At 42.4% G+C, this 20,373-nt stretch overlaps 2 protein-coding genes across 9 annotated transcripts in view; one reads left to right on the top strand and one right to left on the bottom strand.

Annotated features, from left to right (window-relative positions):
* crb1 (crumbs cell polarity complex component 1) overlaps positions 1 to 12,905 on the bottom strand; it is a 26,639-nt gene extending 13,734 nt beyond the window's left edge. The window contains exons 1-7 of one of the 2 annotated variants that reach the window (XM_053862798.1): positions 12,758 to 12,905; positions 10,724 to 10,951; positions 9,954 to 10,149; positions 9,388 to 9,500; positions 2,894 to 3,823; positions 432 to 982; positions 194 to 359 (exon numbers count right to left, since the gene is read on the bottom strand). In XM_053862798.1, coding sequence (XP_053718773.1) covers positions 194 to 359; positions 432 to 982; positions 2,894 to 3,823; positions 9,388 to 9,500; positions 9,954 to 10,149; positions 10,724 to 10,951; positions 12,758 to 12,833 — 2,260 coding nt within the window. In that variant the 5' untranslated portion in view covers positions 12,834 to 12,905. Of the gene's footprint in view, positions 1 to 193; positions 360 to 431; positions 983 to 2,893; positions 3,824 to 4,422; positions 4,641 to 9,387; positions 9,501 to 9,953; positions 10,150 to 10,723; positions 10,952 to 12,757 lie in introns of those variants that run through there. The other variant, XM_053862807.1, reaches the window with a different exon arrangement.
* Positions 12,549 to 20,373, top strand: part of axdnd1 (axonemal dynein light chain domain containing 1) — a 10,881-nt gene continuing 3,056 nt past the window's right edge. For 3 of the 7 annotated variants that reach the window (XM_053862826.1, XM_053862819.1, XM_053862851.1), the window contains exons 1-21: positions 13,290 to 13,444; positions 13,737 to 13,861; positions 13,936 to 14,039; positions 14,119 to 14,206; positions 14,285 to 14,370; positions 14,464 to 14,520; positions 14,645 to 14,753; positions 14,968 to 15,089; positions 15,171 to 15,311; positions 15,664 to 15,768; positions 15,961 to 16,081; positions 16,164 to 16,265; positions 16,331 to 16,497; positions 16,646 to 16,715; positions 17,407 to 17,641; positions 17,715 to 17,931; positions 18,029 to 18,122; positions 18,743 to 18,933; positions 18,996 to 19,086; positions 19,183 to 19,287; positions 19,862 to 19,921. In XM_053862826.1, coding sequence (XP_053718801.1) covers positions 13,429 to 13,444; positions 13,737 to 13,861; positions 13,936 to 14,039; positions 14,119 to 14,206; positions 14,285 to 14,370; positions 14,464 to 14,520; positions 14,645 to 14,753; positions 14,968 to 15,089; positions 15,171 to 15,311; positions 15,664 to 15,768; positions 15,961 to 16,081; positions 16,164 to 16,265; positions 16,331 to 16,497; positions 16,646 to 16,715; positions 17,407 to 17,641; positions 17,715 to 17,931; positions 18,029 to 18,122; positions 18,743 to 18,933; positions 18,996 to 19,086; positions 19,183 to 19,287; positions 19,862 to 19,921 — 2,406 coding nt within the window. In that variant the 5' untranslated portion in view covers positions 13,290 to 13,428. Of the gene's footprint in view, positions 12,611 to 13,289; positions 13,445 to 13,736; positions 13,862 to 13,935; positions 14,040 to 14,118; positions 14,207 to 14,284; positions 14,371 to 14,463; positions 14,521 to 14,644; positions 14,754 to 14,967; positions 15,090 to 15,170; positions 15,312 to 15,663; positions 15,769 to 15,960; positions 16,082 to 16,163; positions 16,266 to 16,330; positions 16,498 to 16,645; positions 16,716 to 17,406; positions 17,642 to 17,714; positions 17,932 to 18,028; positions 18,123 to 18,742; positions 18,934 to 18,995; positions 19,087 to 19,182; positions 19,288 to 19,861; positions 19,922 to 20,373 lie in introns of those variants that run through there. The other 4 variants (XM_053862841.1, XM_053862833.1, XM_053862860.1 and 1 more) reach the window with 4 other exon arrangements.

The raw sequence follows: 20,373 nt of genomic DNA on the forward strand, positions 1-20,373 counted from the left end.
CTAAGTTTTTGTGTGAAGTATCAACTAAGCAGGATTGAGCAACAATACATCACTTAGCTACTGACACAAAGGTGGAGAGTCCATTTCATAACCAATTTAAAAAAAACAACTGTTGAAAGCAACTACTTTTAATAACCGACTTCATTATATTACTATTGTTTCTATCAACTTGTATTTGAGGTTTTTCGCTTACATTCAAATCCTTGGTTCAGCATCCTGCACTCCGCCTCACCAGGGCAGGGTGAAAGGTCGCACCACATGACCTCCTCACAGTGCTGCCCTGTTGCACTGGGTGGGCACTCGCAGGTGAAGTCGTCCCACATTGAGTAGCAGAGTCCTCCGTTTAGACAAGGGTTGCTCTGTGAAAGAAAATGAATCGTGTTTAATGGAAACCTAAAACTGACCGTTGACACTTATAAGTCATCACACACGCTGCAGGCGTCGTCCCCGGTGCAGCCAGCGGTCACGTTTTTTATCAGCTGCAGAGGAAACGTCTTCACGGAAGTATCCAGCCCAAAGAACATGAGTCTTCCATCATTCATCCTCAGATCCTGGATGCATCCTTTGAAATAACCACCAAACATTGCAGTGCCTTTCTCACTAAGTAAACCCCCAACGAACACCCTGTCTCCCTCTTCAACATAGATTCTGTGGGTCTCTGTTGTTACTTGTTGCTGATCAGACACAGCCAAAACCACAAGTTCCTTCACCAACTCAACCTTTACAAAGTGGACCTCTCCATCGTTGACTGCGCTCTGTGATATCAAACTCTTCTGACTATTGATTTGAACCACCACTCTGCCGTCCATCAGCCACATGTGCATGTATTGCCTGATTCTATTGGCCAGCACCAGCAGAAGCCCGCTGCTTCTCTGAGTACGCAGGAAGAGGGAGAGAGAGAGGTCATGGCCCAGATCTTCTGTGACTTTGAAGGTGGCATAACTGTGAGCGTCGCCGCTGCCAAACCGGGCGGTCACATGTTCTGCAAAGAAGAAAAGCATGAAAGAGATAAATATGTTGAGCATGCTGACTTGCTTTTTGTAACTTATCACTTAATCAGGTGCTTTTACTGGACTATGGATGATCATACAGTGTATTCCTCACTTGAATATAGTTTCACTTATGCTTGTGGATCTACTTCTCATATCCGAGATGACAAGCAGTGAAAGAAGACACTTATTATCCACCAGCCAGCTGATTCTCTTGCTGCTGTCAGCACTTTCCATAGCAGACTTTTCCCTTTGCTGACAGACTAAGGATAAAAGTGTTGTTCTACAAGAAAACTAACTGAGTGTTTCACATCAAAGACCTAATAGTGTCAGGTCTTGAACCACTCACTGCGTCATTGGTAATGCAAACCCAAGAAGTGGACACTGGTCCTTACAGAAACGTGTCAAGACATAGCATGAGTTTGCTGTGGTATATGTGGCCATGCCCTCCGACCTTGTCTGTCATGCTGGCAATTCAACATGTTTCTGTCAATATTCTGACCAGTTAAAGTGCTGATAAAAGCTACTTGGGAACACAAAACTGAAATTTAAATTGTCCTTGCTGGTAATATGTTTTTGTCAACATCTTTTATCGTCACACTTATAAATGAGGAGAATACAAGTATCTATTTTGCAACCATCATCCTCACGAGGGTGCCAAGATCCTGCTTTGAATTGCACTTCCAAAATAGAATCCCTTCCATGTTTAAACCACAACATCAGATTAGAGGATCTCCTTGTCTGTCCTGTACTGTCTTTTGGACCAGTTCATCTCTATCCCTTAGATGATTACCGTAATTTCCGGACTATACAGCGCACCGGAATATTAGCCGCACCCACTACATTTAAGAAGGAAAATAGATCTTGTTCATACATAAGCTGCTCCGGTCTATAAGCTGCAGGTTCAGAGGTGATGTCTCCGCTGTGGACAGGTCAGTGATGCACCGGCATAAAAACGCTTTTCAAAACTAGTTTTGAAAACGGGGTCCATCATAGAGAGTGAGAAAATAGTGGAAACAAGCTGCGTAATACGGAGCATCTTGATTTATCCACGCTGCTCTCACAGACATCAGAGATGATCAATGAATAGTCTGGTGATCTTCCAGTCCTGGACCGCTGCGCTGCGCTCCTCCATAGCACCAGCAGCTCCCGACTGCACACTTCAGTGTTTAGGGAGTTTTGTTTTTTTGAACGATGTTGTCCACCTAGACAGTGTCCAGACCCTTTTATGTCCGGCATTTATCATATTTGTGTGGAGTCGCCTGAGGTGAGAAGCTCACCCCCAGTGGAGAGTTTTCAGACACAGGGTGCAGCTCTCCAGCCGGGATCAAGTCCGCAGCCAAAATCTGACTTGCGTTCACGTCAGACTTTTGAGCCGAACGCACTTTGTCTTAAGATAGCTTCTCACATCCTTTATTCACATTTAAGCCCTCAAAAAGTGCTGTTTTTGCAAGCAAGTTGCAAGCAAGTTCTGACACCACTGCCGGTCTGTTGACAGAGCTGTGGACACAACGCATTTTGAGTGCTTAAAGGGTAAATAAAAAGTGTCTGATTTAATCTGATTTCAGCCTGTAAAAATCCATATATTAGCTGCGCTGTTGTATAGCTGCAGGGCTCAAACGACTAGAAAAAAGTAGCAGCGTATAGTTCGGAAATTACGGTAGTTGGTGATACGTTGTTCGCTATACAAGAAGGTTCGTTTTTTAAGTTAAGAGAAAATGTGTGCTGCTGTAAAACGTAAAAGAGGCATTAATTTTCGCCGCAGATCATGAGATTAAAAAATAATAAAAATAATAATAATGACAATAATACAATTCATAGGGGTCTATGAATTCAATTACCAGCATCTAATACTGTATAAGTAATGTCTCTTTTCTTTACATAGCCAGTACAAGTTTGTTCACCTTTGTCACAGTCGTGGCCCTCGTAAGGCCGGGAGCAGACACATTCGTAGCTCTGCCATAGGTTGATACACTGACCCTGGTTATGGCAAGGCACGTCCAGGCAGCGGTCCCTGTGGATGCACCCGGGTGACACATTGAAGGCGGCTTCATTCAACCATTCCTCTGGGACAATTAGTTCAGAGTCCACTACGACATCCCGCATGCACCCAATGAAAGACGGTACAGGCTCCTGTGTAGAGTTTGTCGACTTCTTAACTTCTCCACCAATCAAGGTTTTCTGAAGCTCATCCACCTTCACGTAGGTAGGGACCAGGGCTGCTTCAAGGCAAGAGCGAAGGCCACACTTCTCCACCTCACCTACGAGGTTCAGACTGAGCTGCTGGTTTATGAGCCGGGCTGCCACAGAATGCCATTCTCCATCCGACACGTTGTGCAAAATCTGCAAAAGCAGTATCGGATCCGCAGCATCACTAGCGTTGGTCCTTAACGAGAGACGTAGCCAACCGTCCTTCAGTGCCAAGGTTAGCTCAGCCCCGCCACCGATACGCTGGAACAACAGAGCACTAGGAAGAACTGTCTTGAAGCTTAGAGTGAGGTTACATGACACCACAAGGGGACTGTGGAGCACCAAGTGGCCGCTCTGCTCAAAAGAGAAGGTGGTGGAGGTTTGGCAGCGGTTGCCTGTATAGCCAGGTGAACAGGAGCAGGTGTAGAAGTGGACATGATCCAGGAAGGATGGAGAGCAGGTTCCGTTGTTCTGGCACTGATGACCATCACAGCCCACCAGTTTCACCTCGCAGTTGGACCCTCCAAAGAGGACGCCATGTTTACGACAGTGGCAAACATATCCACTCCCCTGGATCTCACAGTGGCCTTCGTTCTGGCATGGACTTGGGTCACAAGGGTTTATCACCTCCTGGCAGACAGAACCTGTGACATAAATGAAGTAAGCAGTCAAGACAGTGGGAGGATTTTTGTTTAAATGTACGGTAACTTAGACTTAGACAAAGGTCTATGGTCTATCACAGGATACAGACTTGCCCTTTCATGTGAACCTTCTGATAAATGTGGTAGTCATGAATGAATGATTGTGAAGATGGACTATGATTGGATAAAAAGTTCTCAAACAAGACCTTCATAATTTGAGGCAGGTACAGCAACAATACGAACAATTGCATATAACCAAAATAGTGAATTTCCTTTCTTTGACCCGCACATGCTGGTACTGTGACGTAACAGGCATTAAAATTCCAAAATGGGATTATCCAAGTGTACCACTGTCACAGTGAACACATAATGGGCGGACACAGAGATGAACAAAAGCAACCAAAATATTAATGAGATGATAGACCATTGTGATGGACACAATAGAACCCTTGTACTACTTCCTCTTTTATAGTCAACGGAAGCCATTTCTGACTACATGGGAATATAGGCCAGCCAGAAGATATTTACAATGTAGAGGTGCCGTACTTAGATACATAACTAACACAGGAAGAAAACATTTGCTTACGGTTTTACAACATTACCTGAACCAAGCAACAGAATCCCCCAAATCCATGGTGTGTACCTCCACATCATGCTGTCACTCGTGGCCCCGACATTGCCCCAAACATGTCTAAGTGCACCATGTTAGTTTAGGTGTGTAGTAGGTTTGCTCCTCCACTTCTTCTGTGCAGCTTCTCAAAGCTGAATAGCTCCAGTCAGGAGACCGGCAAAGCTAGATCCCTGGGATTAAGCTAATGCTATTTGACCACCTCACTGAGTCAGTGCCACTGGCAAGACGGCAACCTCAGTTCACAACAGGCTCAGTTGATAATGTGTGATGGCTTATTTATTTTTAATGATTTATTTTTACTTATAATCTGTTATTTGTTAACTTTGATAACAACAACATTGACAACAGACATGTTGAAACTGTCATTAATGTAGTTCTGTTTTTCATGTAAACAGTAAACAAAAGAAATTATTTGTATTTGTTTATGTCAGTTAATATTAGTTTTATTGTTATTCATTATATCACTCTCTTCCAATTATTATTGCCAGCTACTGCTAGAATAATTGACAACAAACTACAACTTACAATTCAATTATTAAGTCGAGTGCCGCCATAAGTTTATTTCAATTAGACTCGATCGATCACTGCATACAATCGAATCACGAAAATAAATCACGTGACATGTTTCATGTGTTTAGAGACATTGTGACGCTACTGCTATCTGCTGTCCATTTGAGCTCATTGCACTCACTATTCAAATATGGAACGTTTTGATAAAATAGGCGTAGGACAATGATATTGGGTGAAAAAAACAGAAGCGTCTAAATGAGTGCTCCCTGTGCCTTTCTGGTTAAACAACTTTCATGGCACACACAACATATTCCTCCGCCTGAACACTTACACAACGAGTAATTCTTGAGTCTACTTGAACTGTGATCACAATTTAAACAGAATGCATTCTAATCAGGCATATTCCACAAACTACGGAGACCACCTCAATCCGGACTAAACCCAGGGGATTATTCTTCCCCAACGTAAAGGGACAGTCACTATGCTCACAGGTTTAGTCGATTCAGGGGGTGTCTGTTCCTTTTTAGATGAACACGACCTGTAGATAACTCCATCGAGGTGTCTTTTGATGAACACTGACAAAGTCGCGGACTGGAAGTCACACCAGGAGTAGGCACCTCAGCCAATGTAGGTGTGGCTGGAACACTGTCCATCACAGCAGATTTCTCTAAAACAGCTTCTGGTGGATGGGGCCCCTAGCAGACTTTCTGCTCTAGACCAGTTGGTGTCACTAGAGATGGTTCGTCTGTCAAACAAGTTGAATGGAGAAGTTGATCAATGCGTCTTCTCCAGATAACATGGTCGCTGGTTTCCACAGTATATGACACAGTATATCTTGTCTGAGCACTCCACCAGTGTAGCTTCGGGCAAGCCCTTTGTCACCAGTTGTGAATATTCAGAACTTTGCTTTGCTTCATCTTTCTATTTGAGCCCTTTGTTGAAGGTGGACAACTTATTTTGTTCATTGCGGTCTCAGAAGATCAAGTGAGTGGCTTCAACTTGCCAGGTTTGGAACAAATGTACCATAGTAAGTTAACCCAACCCAAGGAAAGATCTCAGCTGACTCACGGTTGTCGGGGCTGGAGCACCCACAATAGCCTTCATCTTCGACGGCGACTTTTGGAGACCGGTGCTGTCAATCGTATGGCCTAGATACGCGACAGAAGGTCTGAAGAACTCACATTTGCCCTCCCTCACTTTTAACTCATACCCCTCAAGTCTCTTCAGGGTTGCCTCCAGATTCTACCGATGAGAATGATCATCTTTTCCTGTGATGAGTAACACTGCACACCTGCAGGACGACTCAAAATCTTTGTGTGTCACAGTAGTTAACAGCTCTTGTGATTCTATGTGCATTTGAAGGTACGCTTGAGACAGATCTAGTTTCAAGAATTTCTGACCTCCAGCCAGATTTGAGAAACTGTCTTCAATGAGAGGTAATGGGTATTTTACGGTTGTCCATATTGGGTTTACCGTAACTTTAAAGTCCCCACAGATTCTTAAGGTTCCATCCTTTTTCATCACGGGAACTATTGGCATGGGCCATTCACTGGGACTGACTTGTTTCAGTATTCCACACTTCAACAACCTCTCGAATTCAGCTTCCACTTTTGGTTTGATGGCGTAGAGTATGGGACTTGCCTTGAGACACTTTGGTGTACTTCCTGGCTTAACTGTTATCTTGACCTTGATGTCTTTCATGCTATGAAGTTCACCATAAGATACTTTAGGATGCATTCTCAAAACTTCGTGTAGAGAACTTGCTCCTCCATCACCCATCATGAATACTTTTTGCCAATTCAACTTAATCTTCTGTAGCCATCTGCAACCGAGTAAAGCTGGACGGTTCCCTGCAGTGATGTATAGAGGAAGAGTTTCTTTTTGTTTGTTGTACACTACTTTCACAACTCCTAACACTGGATCAGGCTTACCGGTATATGTCCTCAACTTGAGCTTCGTCTCCCGGAGAGAAAAGTGCTTCTGTTTTGCTTTGTACACTTTTTTAGATACCATGGAGACACGAGTACCAGTGTCCACCAGCATGCAAACCGTTTTGTTGCCATGCTGATTTTAATTGCTTATTTCCAATCTCAAGTTAGCTTCTGTCAATAACCTCTTTTGGACGGCCACACAGCACAGCCCACACACTAGTCGATCCCGAATGGTGTCATTGAGTGAATCTCCAAATTCACAATGTTCCGATAACCGGCAACAAACTATGAAACAGACTCCGCTTCTTTCTGCAATTATCAGTGGTAGGGGAATAGCTCTTTAATATTGCCACAATTTCTTCATATGATTCCCCTGATGATTTCCCCTGGTTTACTTGGTTGTATCAGACTTCTCAATAAGTTGACGTTTTTCCTCCAATGACACTCAGAAACCATTAATATCAGGACTCAAACCTCTCAGTGTATGAAATCCATTGTTTGTTGTTTTCATCATATTTTCACCATACGGCTGTCATGATTCTACTTTTATTTTGGTCACGTGAGTCCTGTTTTGACTCACTCCTGCCTCCTGTGACTCTTTCAACACTGTACTTGGCACCTCATCGCCAGTTTATTATATTCTTCTGTTTAACTTGACCACACGCCAGTAAACACAATAGGAGTGATAATAGACCAGGACCTTCACATCAGCCGTTTCACACTGCGAACTTTGTCTCGAGACAGTGCGCTCGGCTCAAAAATCTGAGATGTGAACACAAGCGAGTCAGGTTTTGGTCGCGGACTTGATCCTGGCTGGATAGCTGCACTTCTCGCCTCAGGCGACTCTGCGCTAGATGCAGGAAACTACATGTAAAGCTCGACCCCGCACAAACAAATGCTGGGCAGTAAAGGGTCTGATCATTGTTCAAAAAGAACAATGCCGGGAGTTGCAGGACACTGGTTTTGTGGAGGAGCGCAGCGGTCCGGGACTCACAATGACAGACCAATATACTGCGCAGTTTGACTGTGTTTTTCCTTAACTGGTAGTTTCCAGCGGTGCTTAAGACCATCTGTCGCAACTGGAAGAGCCGCTATGAAATGAACTATTGGAGTTGTCGGATGTTTAAGGGCTGATTTCTCTTAAAGTCGCCAATTGGGGCGGCGGAGTTACACAGAGGAGAGAGAATCGTTACGGCGCAGGTTTCAGTCTACGATACACGCTACTCAGGTGAGTCAGTGAAAAAAACCTGTTCCTTGTTCATTTTACCCGATCCACACAGGCTCACTGTTTCATGAACAGTAGTCATAGAATTTGGTGGCCTCAAGTGGACAAAATTCATGCTTGAAGTTCTTTGATATCCAGCGCCGTTAATGGTGTCATGTGACTTCAATGACTAGTTTACTTATTGTATTGGAAGATTCTTGATATATATATATATATAGTTAATATATTCCATTATGATTCTGTTGAACAAATATGCAAAGAATCTAGACAATTCAAAGAGAATTGAAAGTCTTTTATTTCTACCTTTTTATTTTTACATTTCACACATGTTCCATTCCTCAATGTGTGCAAATTGTAAATATTTTTTATGTATTTTTTTTTAAATACTATTATAAACTATTACAGCAGTCACCACAGCTGACAACAACAGGTTGCTCACAGTGATCCAGGTGCCTGCTCATAGAGATTGTGTGTTTGCTCAGACACATGAAAAATTAGAGGGAACATTGACAACACTCTTTCATGTTTAGTTTTGGCTGTGAAACGCTACATTCTGTTACAGCCGTTGCGAAGGTCCATCATCAGTTAATATCTGAGGTGGCGATAACTCGTAGAGCTAAGAAGTGACTGAGAAATAAAATGGTCAAGCTGATGGTGGTAAATAGGCTGTCGTGTCAGCAATCTGACTGGATATTACAACAGACCGTCTCTGTTCCCTCATTGTACATGGAACCGTCTGATGCTCTCAGGTAGACGACACCAACTAGCAAAAATATGACTGGACTGAAAGTCGACTGTGATCAGCAACGTGGTTAGCAGCACAATCAGATGGATTTAACATGACATGAAGAGAATAGACTTTGTTAAAAAAAATGTGTTTAATCAGAAGGTCTTGTCTTGTGTATGTTGGGTGTTGACCGATCTGTGCTGCTATTGCTATATTTTTGATATATGTGAAATGGGACAAGGAACAAAATTTTTGTGTGTAACTTGGCTCACCACCTGGATCCAGGCCTTTTTAATGGGTTCTTTAACATTGGGGGATGAGAGCATTTTCAGCATTTGTGTCAGATTGGCATTTGGATCCAGAATGTTTCTGGAAGGCTACTTTGTCATTGGGACCTTGTGTTGGGAGTGGACTTGCACTCTCCAATTGCTTTTCTAGTTTGATATACAATTATCTCTTTCCTTAAATCTATTCATGCGTTATGGCACAATTATTCCGCATTTTTACTTCTAAGAGCTACTCAGCATCAGGTGTTGTAGTTACCTTGAACATCCTCACAGGAGGCGTTGTTGAAGCATGGCCCTGAGTGGCATGGTGGCTGAGGTCTCTCACAGAGTAGACCAGTGAAGCCAGTGTTGGAACAGTCGCATCTATACCTGTGGAGGATTCACCCAGGAGTTACTGAACTTAAAGCACTTCTATTCAAGTACTTCTTTGACGTTTGGAGCTACAACATGCTTCTTGCTTCTCCAGCTCTGGGCACTTGCTGGACGAAGTACAATTTAGAGTCATACCCAAACTTGAAAAACTGGCGCACTAATGATCACTTCTCTATTGTAACAATCATTGCTGCTATTGGGACTGTTGTTTTTTTTTATTTTGTTCAGTACATTTACTGTTTACTGCTGGTGTTGAGAATATTGTTTTATTCAGGCATTTCACAATTGATATTTGTATGACAGTATTTGTATTATCGTATTACTGCAGTGTATTTGGCTATACTACTGTTTGAAAAATGTAGCAAGAAGAACAATAATTCACAGTTCAGATCATCCCTGCAGTTTCATGGTCTTTGTAATTGACCACGAGCCTCTGGTGTCTGAGCTTACCCGTTCACTCCGTCCACACACAGACCCCCGTTCTGGCACGGCCGCTCCTGGCACTCATCGGTATTGATTTCACACTGTTGTCCCTGGAAACCTGGCCGGCAGGTGCAAGTGAAACCCTCGCTGTGGTCATGGCAACTACCTTCATTGAGACATGGTGCTGAGTGGCACTCTTCAATCTGGACCTGACACGTGGCCCCTAAAAATACCAACAAAGACACAGCAGTCAAAGTAGCGGCTTTTATCTTTTGTCTACGTGCAGATGTGTTCATATGACTGTTGAAAAATGCCATGGTGAGTTAGATTTCTACGCTGGAAAGAGGGTGACAAAGACACAGGAGGTTTTGTCTTTTTCTTGCAGTTTCTGATTGTCTGATTCACCCCGCTCCTCTGGGGTTTGCTTTTGATTAATAGTGTTGTAGTCAAGCCCATGTTAGGACTGTGTCAAGACCAGAGCATAGTGAGACCACGACTAAGACAAAGACCACAATGGATAGAGAGAGAGAGAATACAGATACAGAAGTCTGTCACACACATGATTTCTCCTTCAACAGGAATAATAGTCATTATTTTCTTAAAAACCGAAACGCTATCAATGAGACAAAGTAGTAGTTTGTTCTTTCTTCAGAATGATCTGTCTGGGTCTTGGTCTCACACCCCTCACATGGTCTTGACTCCTATACTATCGATAAGAAAAAAGTCATTATCTCTGAGATTCTTTTGGAAGTTGAGGTATCCGTAATACATTTTCTAGAGTTAGAGCTTTCTCTCACCTGTGAATCCAGCTGGACAGAGACAGGAGAACTGTCCAACTTTGTCCACACAGCTACCTCCATTCCTGCAGGGCTGCGAAACACATTCGTTGACATCAATTTGACAGTGTGACCCCTGGAACCCCGGCACACAGAAGCAGGAGTATCCACCACCGCGCAGGCGACACAGTGCTCGGTTCTGGCAGGGATTTGGGGAGCACAGGTCCACAGCATTCTCTGGAGAGACACCTGGGACAGAAACATCCAGATATTTATCACAATACAAACCTCAATGATTTAGGAGCTCAGCTTAAGACAATGGTAATGGACAACCCTAACTGCACAATACAGTGGGAAATTGCCCCCCACTGCTATTTAAGACTCAGAAATAAGGCCAATCTGCCGAAACAAAAGCCCAGTCATCCAGCCGTAACAAAAGGATCTGATGTGTTTAATCCAATAGACGGGGGAGACAATCCGAAGAGACTCCTCTGTGATCAACTCTTCACATTTTAAAAGTCTTAATGACATCGAACCACGTTTATAAAACAGATTTGTCATCACAGTGTCACCTTCAAGTGCTGCATCAGAGTAGACATGGAAAACGGCTTCAGTCATCAACTCAAGCATCAATATCTTGTGCTTGCTGGAGGAGAACAATCAGTTGCGCAGACATCTGCAGGGAAGATTACATCGTCTAGACTCAGATCTAACAGGGACTAATAATCATCATGAAGAGCATAATGACCTGTCGGCGTCTACTCCTCTGTTTAAATCCCAACCATTCAAAGACTCATTTGTTAATCAGGTGTGTGGTGGAAACGTACAATTAATAATAATAAACGTCTATGTAGTAGCCTTAATAATATGAAAAACACATTTCAACAGCTTTCTCTGTCAGCATCCCAACATGCCACTTCTCACCACTGCTTAGAGATGGAGCCTCGGCCCCTGAGCCCTTCGCTACTGTACGCTCTCTCTTTCCTCTGCACTGAGGCGCTGATAATCGATGGAGAAAAGACCACAGGAGATGAGAGACGGAATGAGAGACTGCCTCGTTCTGTGTCTGCCCAACACTATTTCTAGCAGAGAAAAGTGTCTACGGTTTTGTAATTTTTGCCACTATACCAGTAAAGTTAAGACATAATCTGATAATATAAACGATTAAACGATTTCTATACACTTTTTGGGGACTTTTATGGACTAGCTAAGTAGGTAGAAATTTGGTTTCTGATTGTTACTTGAACTTACTATTGCTCTCTGTATTTTGTCAGGATTTGTCAGGAGTTATTATTGTTTAATTATTTTCGTATTATCCTTTTCCACTAATTCCATGCACTTCACACTTCACTGCACGCTCTCATTTGAAATCTCCAGCCCATCATGTTTCTGCGCCATTGTATTCTTCTTTTCAGATCAGTATTTTGATTATGCGTCTTTTTATATTACACCAAATAGGTTTTTGACATTTTTTTCAGCATTATAAATTCTAAAGATCAGGTCACAACTAAAGCTTTTGTAATATTTGTAGCAATGCCTCTTATGGAGCATTGCATTTTGTACATTTAGCTTTTTCTTTGTTTGACTGTCAGTGAGACAGTTCCATTGATTCAGCCAGCCCCTTCTCAACACTGAAATGCTTTTTTTTCAAATGCAAATTTCCTCACGGGTCTTTGTTTACTCCTATCTCTGACAATCAAACAGAACATGCAGTGCACCTGACAGCTCCTCCTTTGGTCTCATCCACGTCTGTTGCTGTTGTTTCAGATGTGATAACTCCACATATTGTTTGTCATGGAGCCTCCGATCCACCATCTACAAAGCCATGCACCCCGAACATGGATGGCAGAACTGCCATTTACCATGTTAGCCATGGATATCTACAGAGAACTTGAAGCCATCAGCATGGTAATGACACCATTGATATTCTATTCAGGCTCTGCTGGACATTCACGGCAAATCAACCACAGTAGTACACACTCAACATCACCATGACAACTTGAGCAAAACCTTCTTTACATGAACATTGTTACAGCAGTCAGAGGCAAGACTTACCATCAATCGCTATTGTTGACAGGAAAAGAAAAGTGCAGGGAAGTAATTTAAAACTGTAAAAACAAATGAAATCCATAATGACAAAAGGGAATCATCCTGAAGAAGACGTCTCTGCATATGCTGCCTTGCAACCTGCGCCTGATCTGTCGTCATCACCAGAGCCACTCACACACTTCTCTCCTCCGCTGGAGTACCATCCAGAGCCTGAAACAAGGGAGAAGAAGCGGCTGCAACACGGGCGGGGAGGGGGCGAGTCTCATGCACCTCCCTGATAAGCAAGTCTGACCACATGGTCCTTGTGGAAATGGCTGAGGTCATCATGATAACAACAAATCACGGATGTTTGATTTAGCTGAAGGAAAGGAGAATCATTTTTGCTTCAACTTGGTTTTCGTTTCTAGTACCTACCAATGATGAATGTCTGAAACTTTTTGAGACTTTAATTAAGTCCTATTAACATTACCGGCAGAGTGGTGCCGGTGGGGGGCAGCATTGTGCTAAACAATTAATGCTTAGTGTGCCGAAAAAGAAGAAGAAGAAGACTACTCTACCTGCCCTTCGCTACCATAGCGACGTGACTCAGGTGTCAATCCACTGTGCGATTGTGAGGACGTTCGTGTAAGTTTCACTTCAGTTCAGCGGCGGCGGCAAATTCATCAACAGTGTCTTCGATGCCACATACAAAAGGTGAGGGACAGACAACCAGGCTAGCTGTGATGCTGAAAAACTTACCGCGACGTCCGCTCTCTCATATCATTTTCATTATTTCAAAGGCCAACAACTGGGTTCCTCAAACAAACACCACATCAAAATAATTTTCCTCCGTTTCCTGTAATTAATTCATCAACTGTAATTATCTGTATTTTTAGATGATATTAGATGGCCTCTAATAACATATAGTTGACATTTGTGGAATAATTCATTGCGACCTTTCAGCATTCCTGTATGGTGTGTGTTTATAAGATATGTTTGCTTGCAGAACTCACAGCCAAAAGCCATCAATCTCTGAACAACACTGCCATCCCAGATAAACTGCTGGCCAGTCTTTCCTCTGCTGCCTCGAAGAATGCAATGGGTCAATCTGGGCATCTGTGGCACTGCAAGGTTCTAATGAATCCACTTTCATATGACCAATGTCATTCTCATCAATATTCATATGAGTATTGTGAATTCTTTAGGCATCCGTGGTCAGACGGTCAGATGCATTCTGGCATCATCCCAGTGGACGTGAGAAATACAAGCACTTTCTAGAGCAGCCAACGTCTCTGACTGGAGCTGGAAGGTTGGCGTATATTCGTTTTAGATGCCAATATCATCAAAAAAACAAAAAACATAGCCAGACTTTGTTTTTGTCCATGTAGAGATGTTTCATTCCTTTGTGATTCTGTAACCCACAAAAACACATCGTTACCACCTTTGAGTGAAAGATGTGGTGCCAGTACCGTACAGGTAACCAAAAAACAGTAATGATGCCCGTATGATTGCAAGGTCCTAACACATTGATGTTTTTGCACTTTTGTTCTTCAGAACTTAAATGGTTTAGAGAGTCTTGTACCAGAAGAGTATCACATACTGCAAAACAAAGGGATTGGCACCCTGAAGCTTTATGAAGAGTGAGTATGCATTTGGTGAACGATGGTGAAGCTATAAACGCAAAAATAACATTGTAGTACTTAGAAAATTCCACTTAAATGTCCCTGTCCCAGTGCATTTACAGTGCAGTTGCAGGAGGATGACCAGAAGCTGAGAGTGTTTCCGTCATTGTGAGTTAAATTAAATGGCGTTTGTTTTTGTGTGGCCAAAGTCTGGTTGTTAGTTAATGATGTGATGTTCAATGTTTCCAGTAAGTAAAGATACAAGTGGTTGTGCATTTTCTGCTTGCTGCAGGCAACCCAGTGGAAGACTGGAAGCAATCCACCTGATGAGGATTATGGATGACATGCTTGAGAAAGCTGGAGTGGGTGATCAGACTGAGGAGCTGACTGACTTCTCCCAGGTAGTCAATTATTCTGTTGATGGAATAAGACACAATCAAGTGGAGAGAATATTACACATGAGTAGACTGATGGTTTTGTGCCCACTGCAGATATTTTATGTCCAAAATGAAATATATAACTGACAAATTGTGGCAAATTAAGTCCAAGACAGTATTTCGATCTAGGCTGTCCAGAATTCATGTTATTGTTGACAACCTTGATATGTGTTTACAGATGGAGAGTTTGTTGAAGATGGTGCACAGTGAGCAGAAAATTTATAACATTGTCTTTCACGAAGTAATCAGGCAGGTCAGTGTGGAGTGTGTCGAGAGAGGAAGGCTTCTTGCTAAACTCAGGTTAGAAGCTTCCGATTAAAGATTGGATTAGATCCTCCAATAGGAATGGTGAATGGAAACCTTTAACACTCCTGTTATTAGACAGCGATACCAATCGTTGCTTCAGCGTATCCCACAACGTCTCAAGGCTCTTCATACCCAAGCTGTGGCACAGCAGGTATTTGGTCGCCGGCTCGCTGAGGAAATGTGCCGCATCCAGTCAAACATCCAGCACCTTAGCAGGTATGACTAACACACCTCAGTATCACCTTTAAGGGATCTATATTACAAGTAGCGTAATTACAACAGCCAAGTTTAAAGTGCTGACATTCATAAAGAGTTTCTAGTGAAACCTTTAGAGATCATTTTACTAGGAAAAAGAGAAGATCAGAGTGCAGCATCAATGTGTGGACCAAGACAATGGGGGGTTCTACTCATGGTTGTTGGCATAACTCGGGCAATGTCTGAGGTCCAAAAGGTCAAACAACCATCACCAAGTCCCATTTGTGAATATGATAACTTGCAACTACATTTCTTCATTTTTCTACCAATAACTCTGATAGAGCTTTTTTGATTTTGGGTTATTTGACCGCAGGGAACTGTCCAGGGTCAGAGAACATGATGCCGTCGTGTCCCAGCAGGCCGAAGTCACACGACAGCAGCTCACTGAAGCGCGTGCTCACACCAACATCAACTCAATGTCAGTACTACTGTCATTGACAGACACAGAAATGGTGTTATGGGGTTCATGTGTTTTTTAAGAGACTCGCGTATTGTTTTTTCAATTCATGTCATGGTGGTGTGATTTTTTTTTTACTTTATTGAGGTTACTTTATGATGACACTTAGACCTTGTGTTGTAAGTCATCTAAATGAGCTCTCATGGTGTTCAGTGTGGCTCAAGGTTGCCATGAGATCTACGAGTTGCAGAGAAGTCGTCTTCAGGCTGCCCTGCTTAAAATGACAAAGGAAAGAGACTGCTGGAGCCGGACCGCATTCTGTCTTGCTCTTAAGGTTTTTGAAAAATTGTCTTTCCTGGAAGTTGACAACTGACAGTTGCACAGGGATCTTTGATGTGAATGTCTTTGAGTTGCAGGTTATCAGTGCAAAGAAGCTGCAGCAGGTCAGTGAACTCCATCTCAGCGAGCGGTGCTGGTTTAAAACTGCTGAGCATTGCGGATTGTACATAACAACTAAGGTAATAAATGATCTAACAATATTAAATCAGTTTGACTTGAACTGTGAAGTGCTTTTCTGATGCAGGATGCTGACACCCTCGATGTGATCATGGCGCTAACAGATCAATGGGAAGAAAAATTCACAGCTTTCATCGCTCATCTGAAAAACATAGATAAAGAAGCACATGAAAAGATGGCCGCTATACAGAAAGGCATTGCTAAGTGGATCACATTCTGTTGCACAACCGAGCGGTATGACTAGTATTTAGCTGAGTGAGAGCCATGAAGTGAAATTATAGAGCAGCTACCTCTCTGTTACTAATTGTATTCTATAAATATAATATCAGTAAATATTAGTCCTGTTGCTGATGCTAATACAGTATGTGTTAATGATTTTAAGGTGCGTCATCTCAAAATGTGAGAAGAGTGCAGTAGCTGACATTCTTGTTGATCTGAAGCAGTGGATCAAGGTAAGGTATTTCTTGATCTACTGTGACAGTTAACAATGTCATTGCGAAGGTTTCATGGTATTTTGCTCTACGCAGCGACACATTTTTCTTTCCACAGAGATTAAGACATTTCCAAATCAATATTCCAAGAGAAGCATTGTATTGTGATAAAATAAAGTGTTAAGATTAATAGCTGGCAGGTTTCAGCACAGAGTATGCTTGTTGGGCCTTTAATTACAAAAACACTGGAAACTTTGTTAAAGTCAAAGGCACTGTGCAAAAAGGACGTGATGCTGGCACACAAATACAATGCACGAGTGTGGTCATCCCAGTCCTCTGACCTTACTCAATGAAAATGTATAGATTAGTTTCCATGATGCCTCTCCAAGTTGCGAAACCAGACTTGAACTGGAATTATTTTGAATATTGGACAGGTCCAAAGTACTACTCACCATACTTCACAGACTTGGCAGGTGTCAACAGTCTGTTAATGTGAATTTATACAGCTGACTAATTTGTTTAAAGGCCTAGAAAAGATTTCTTATGGGCCAATGAAATGCCTTGTTCCATTGGGTATAATGCACTAAACTTAACCTGACAATCAAATACAGTCTTTTTCCTCAAACATGTGCATACAGTACCCCGGTATAAATGTGGTGCTTAATACGCAGCAGGCACTTTACTTGACTTGTAACTCTCTTTTCTCCTCCAGATGTTGACTGTACAAAGTGAGCACTACCAGGGCGAGCAGCTGCTGTTTTGTCAGCAGACTGTCATTCAGCTTGTTGAGCAACGAGAACAATGGCTGGAACGAAGTCTGCTACTTTACAGAACACACATGCACCCAGATGATGAGCTTCCTACTGTCCAGTCTGAACTCAGAGATCTGGACAGTTTTATTTCTGAGCACCAGAAACATCTGGACCTACATTTTACTGGAGAGAGTGGTAATATCTGATGGAATCATGTGTCACTATAGAGACTGTTGTAATGTTTTTAATTACAGATATACATTTTTAGGTATCTACCTGAACATCTTGTCATTGATTGGGCTGCTGAAGCCAATGCAAACCATGCTTGATGCACCAAGTGAACCCTTAAAAATCATGTCTGAGGCAAACTTGTTGAAGTTGGAGCTAGACCTGCGGAGCTGTCAGACTTTAGCTGAGGAACTCCTGCAGGAGTTTTCTGATGTGCAGGCAGGATATCAACTGGACCAAGACATGATAAAAATATAGTAAGTTGTTTTTTCTCCTCTACCATTGCTCTCCTTTTAATTTTAATCCGGAGATTTAGTCCAAAGTATTGCTTCTGTTTGTGTGTGTTTACAACAGTACCGAATCAGAGCATGTTTTGCAGAGGCTGCAAAAGTTCAAAACCAATCTAACACGCTTTACTCAGTGTGAGAGCCACAAACTAATGGCCCAGGTGAGTTCACAAATGAGCACTGTTGAAGCCAGGGCCTGCAACTGGTGCAGCTCCAGGTGTCTCCGCAGTTGTTTCTGATTGGAGTTTGTGTGTTAGCCCCATGCTTGCATGACTTTTTTCATGGACACTGTATTTTCCTCTCACAGACCTAAAATGTACAGAGGTTAATTGATGCCTCCAAATTGTCAACGAGCATGCAGACATTCGCATGACTGAATCTTTGAATGAGTCCTTGCGGCAGCCTGTCCAGGGTGTCCCTATGCTGGTAGCAAGTGCTAGTACAAATCGTACACTTATTAGTTGACAGTGGTGCAGTGGAAGTTTCTGAACTGGTTTACAATATGAACTGGTAGTAGCATTTATTTTATATTAGTATCCATATGTGTCAGCCAGTGTTCCTTTTCTTCTATTCAACTCTTCCAAAAGGAGAATGAGTCATCTCTTGTTGCCCTGACTGTCTCGGTTTTGCCCCAATCAAGTGATCTCTGATGGCTATTATTTTCCGCAGTCTTTTTTTTTTTTTGCTTTTTGGTTCTGCATGCTCATGTTTGTTTTAAAGTAAATCTTGTTTTGTTTTTTTGATCTACATCTTTTGGTATGAATGCTTTCCCTATGACCAGATCAGTTCCATAAATAAGGCACAGATCCAGTGGATGTTGGGCTTATTGCTGCTCATGGTGCCAGATCACACTGGGAGTCATATCGAAGAACAGGAGCATGAATATGACCCACATGTTTCTACGCAGACACTGGAAGATGATAGCAAGATTTTGATTGAGACACTGACCGGCATTTCAAAAAGCATTACCAGGTATGGAAATTAATTAATACACATGCCATCTTCCATTGTTATGACACTCATGCTTCTTTCAGGTGCTGCAAGATCATTTTGGAGGAAAGCCTGCATTACAGTCTACATCATGATGATGAAGGCAACATCATGGATGGGTGTAAAAATCTAGAGGTATCTGCCACTCAGAATTTGGACCTAATCTGTTTGATAGACATAAAACAGATTTCAAATGTTGTGGATGTGAAGAAGTGCATGTTCTTTTTCTAGAATGAGGGTGGACACTGGGTGGACACCTCAAAGAGGTTGCTCTCTGAGCTTGGGAATATGTCAGCCATCAGCTGTGAGAAGCCTGCAGGTGGCACAGAACCTCCGGTGAGGATCAAATTCGCTGCAACCCAGCTCTTTAAAACAGGCTTAATATTTCAAGTCACTTAGCAGGTTAACTGTTTGTTGTTTGGACATTTGTTTTGGTTGGTTGGAGGGTGAGAGGCTGGGAAAAGAATGAAAGTTAATGAAATTTCCCCACAAAGATTGTGTTAGTGTGTGTGGACTTTTTTATACTGCCTCGTGGGAACCAATGCTTGACCTCGTGGGGACCTTATGTCTTTGTGGGAACTCAATTTGGGGATGAAGACTTCAAAATTAACAAGGTGATTCAATTTGGCTCAGAGTCATGGTTAAGGTTAGCCATGTGTTTTGGATGGTTAGGTCAAGGGTGAAAGGCTGGGGAGAGCATTATAGCAATGTGCCCACAGGGGCAGCAATACAAATATATGTGTGTGTGTCTGTGCACATGTGTTCACATGCACATGCATGCATACTTCTGTGTGTTTATTAGTGACACATTTACCGTGCCCGACAAGTTTTGACATGGCTCTTTATTTTAAAGACTCATTCATCTTGATACCAGATGTGTTGCTCAATAAGGTTTGGTTGCACTTGCCAGGTGAAGACAGTCCCCCACACCGCAGATCCTGTGGTCAAACCTGACCAAACAGCTCAAGAAGTAAGTCATTTAATTGTGGGCCACCAAATTTAAAATCCTTCCCCATAATTTGGTCACTAGTTAGACTCGATTAGATATTGCATTTGTTAAAAAATACAATGAAAAAAGCAAATTCACCTGTCCAATAGTCGCCTTGATGGATTATACATTGTGACAATAATTAACGGCGGTAGATACTCGATCATTGAAGACGCAATCGTTAAACGTGGGCGCTGAACGATAGTGTATGAGTTTGTCCTGCAGGAGGCGCTGTCTACCTGTGGTTGTTCTGTCATCTCTGTGACAAGCAGCAATGAAGATGTAGTCAGCAGATTTGTAACGGAAGAGAAAGTAAAACGACGGAGAACATTTTCTTCACGAGACAAAAATATTGCAAAGCTGTTTACTTCAATGATTTTGATGTATTCATGGAACCATTTAATTTGTCGAATTGATCTCAACCTTTTATACTG

Source organism: Synchiropus splendidus, chromosome 1 (assembly GCF_027744825.2).
Source record: "Synchiropus splendidus isolate RoL2022-P1 chromosome 1, RoL_Sspl_1.0, whole genome shotgun sequence".
NCBI lineage: Eukaryota > Metazoa > Chordata > Actinopteri > Syngnathiformes > Callionymidae > Synchiropus > Synchiropus splendidus.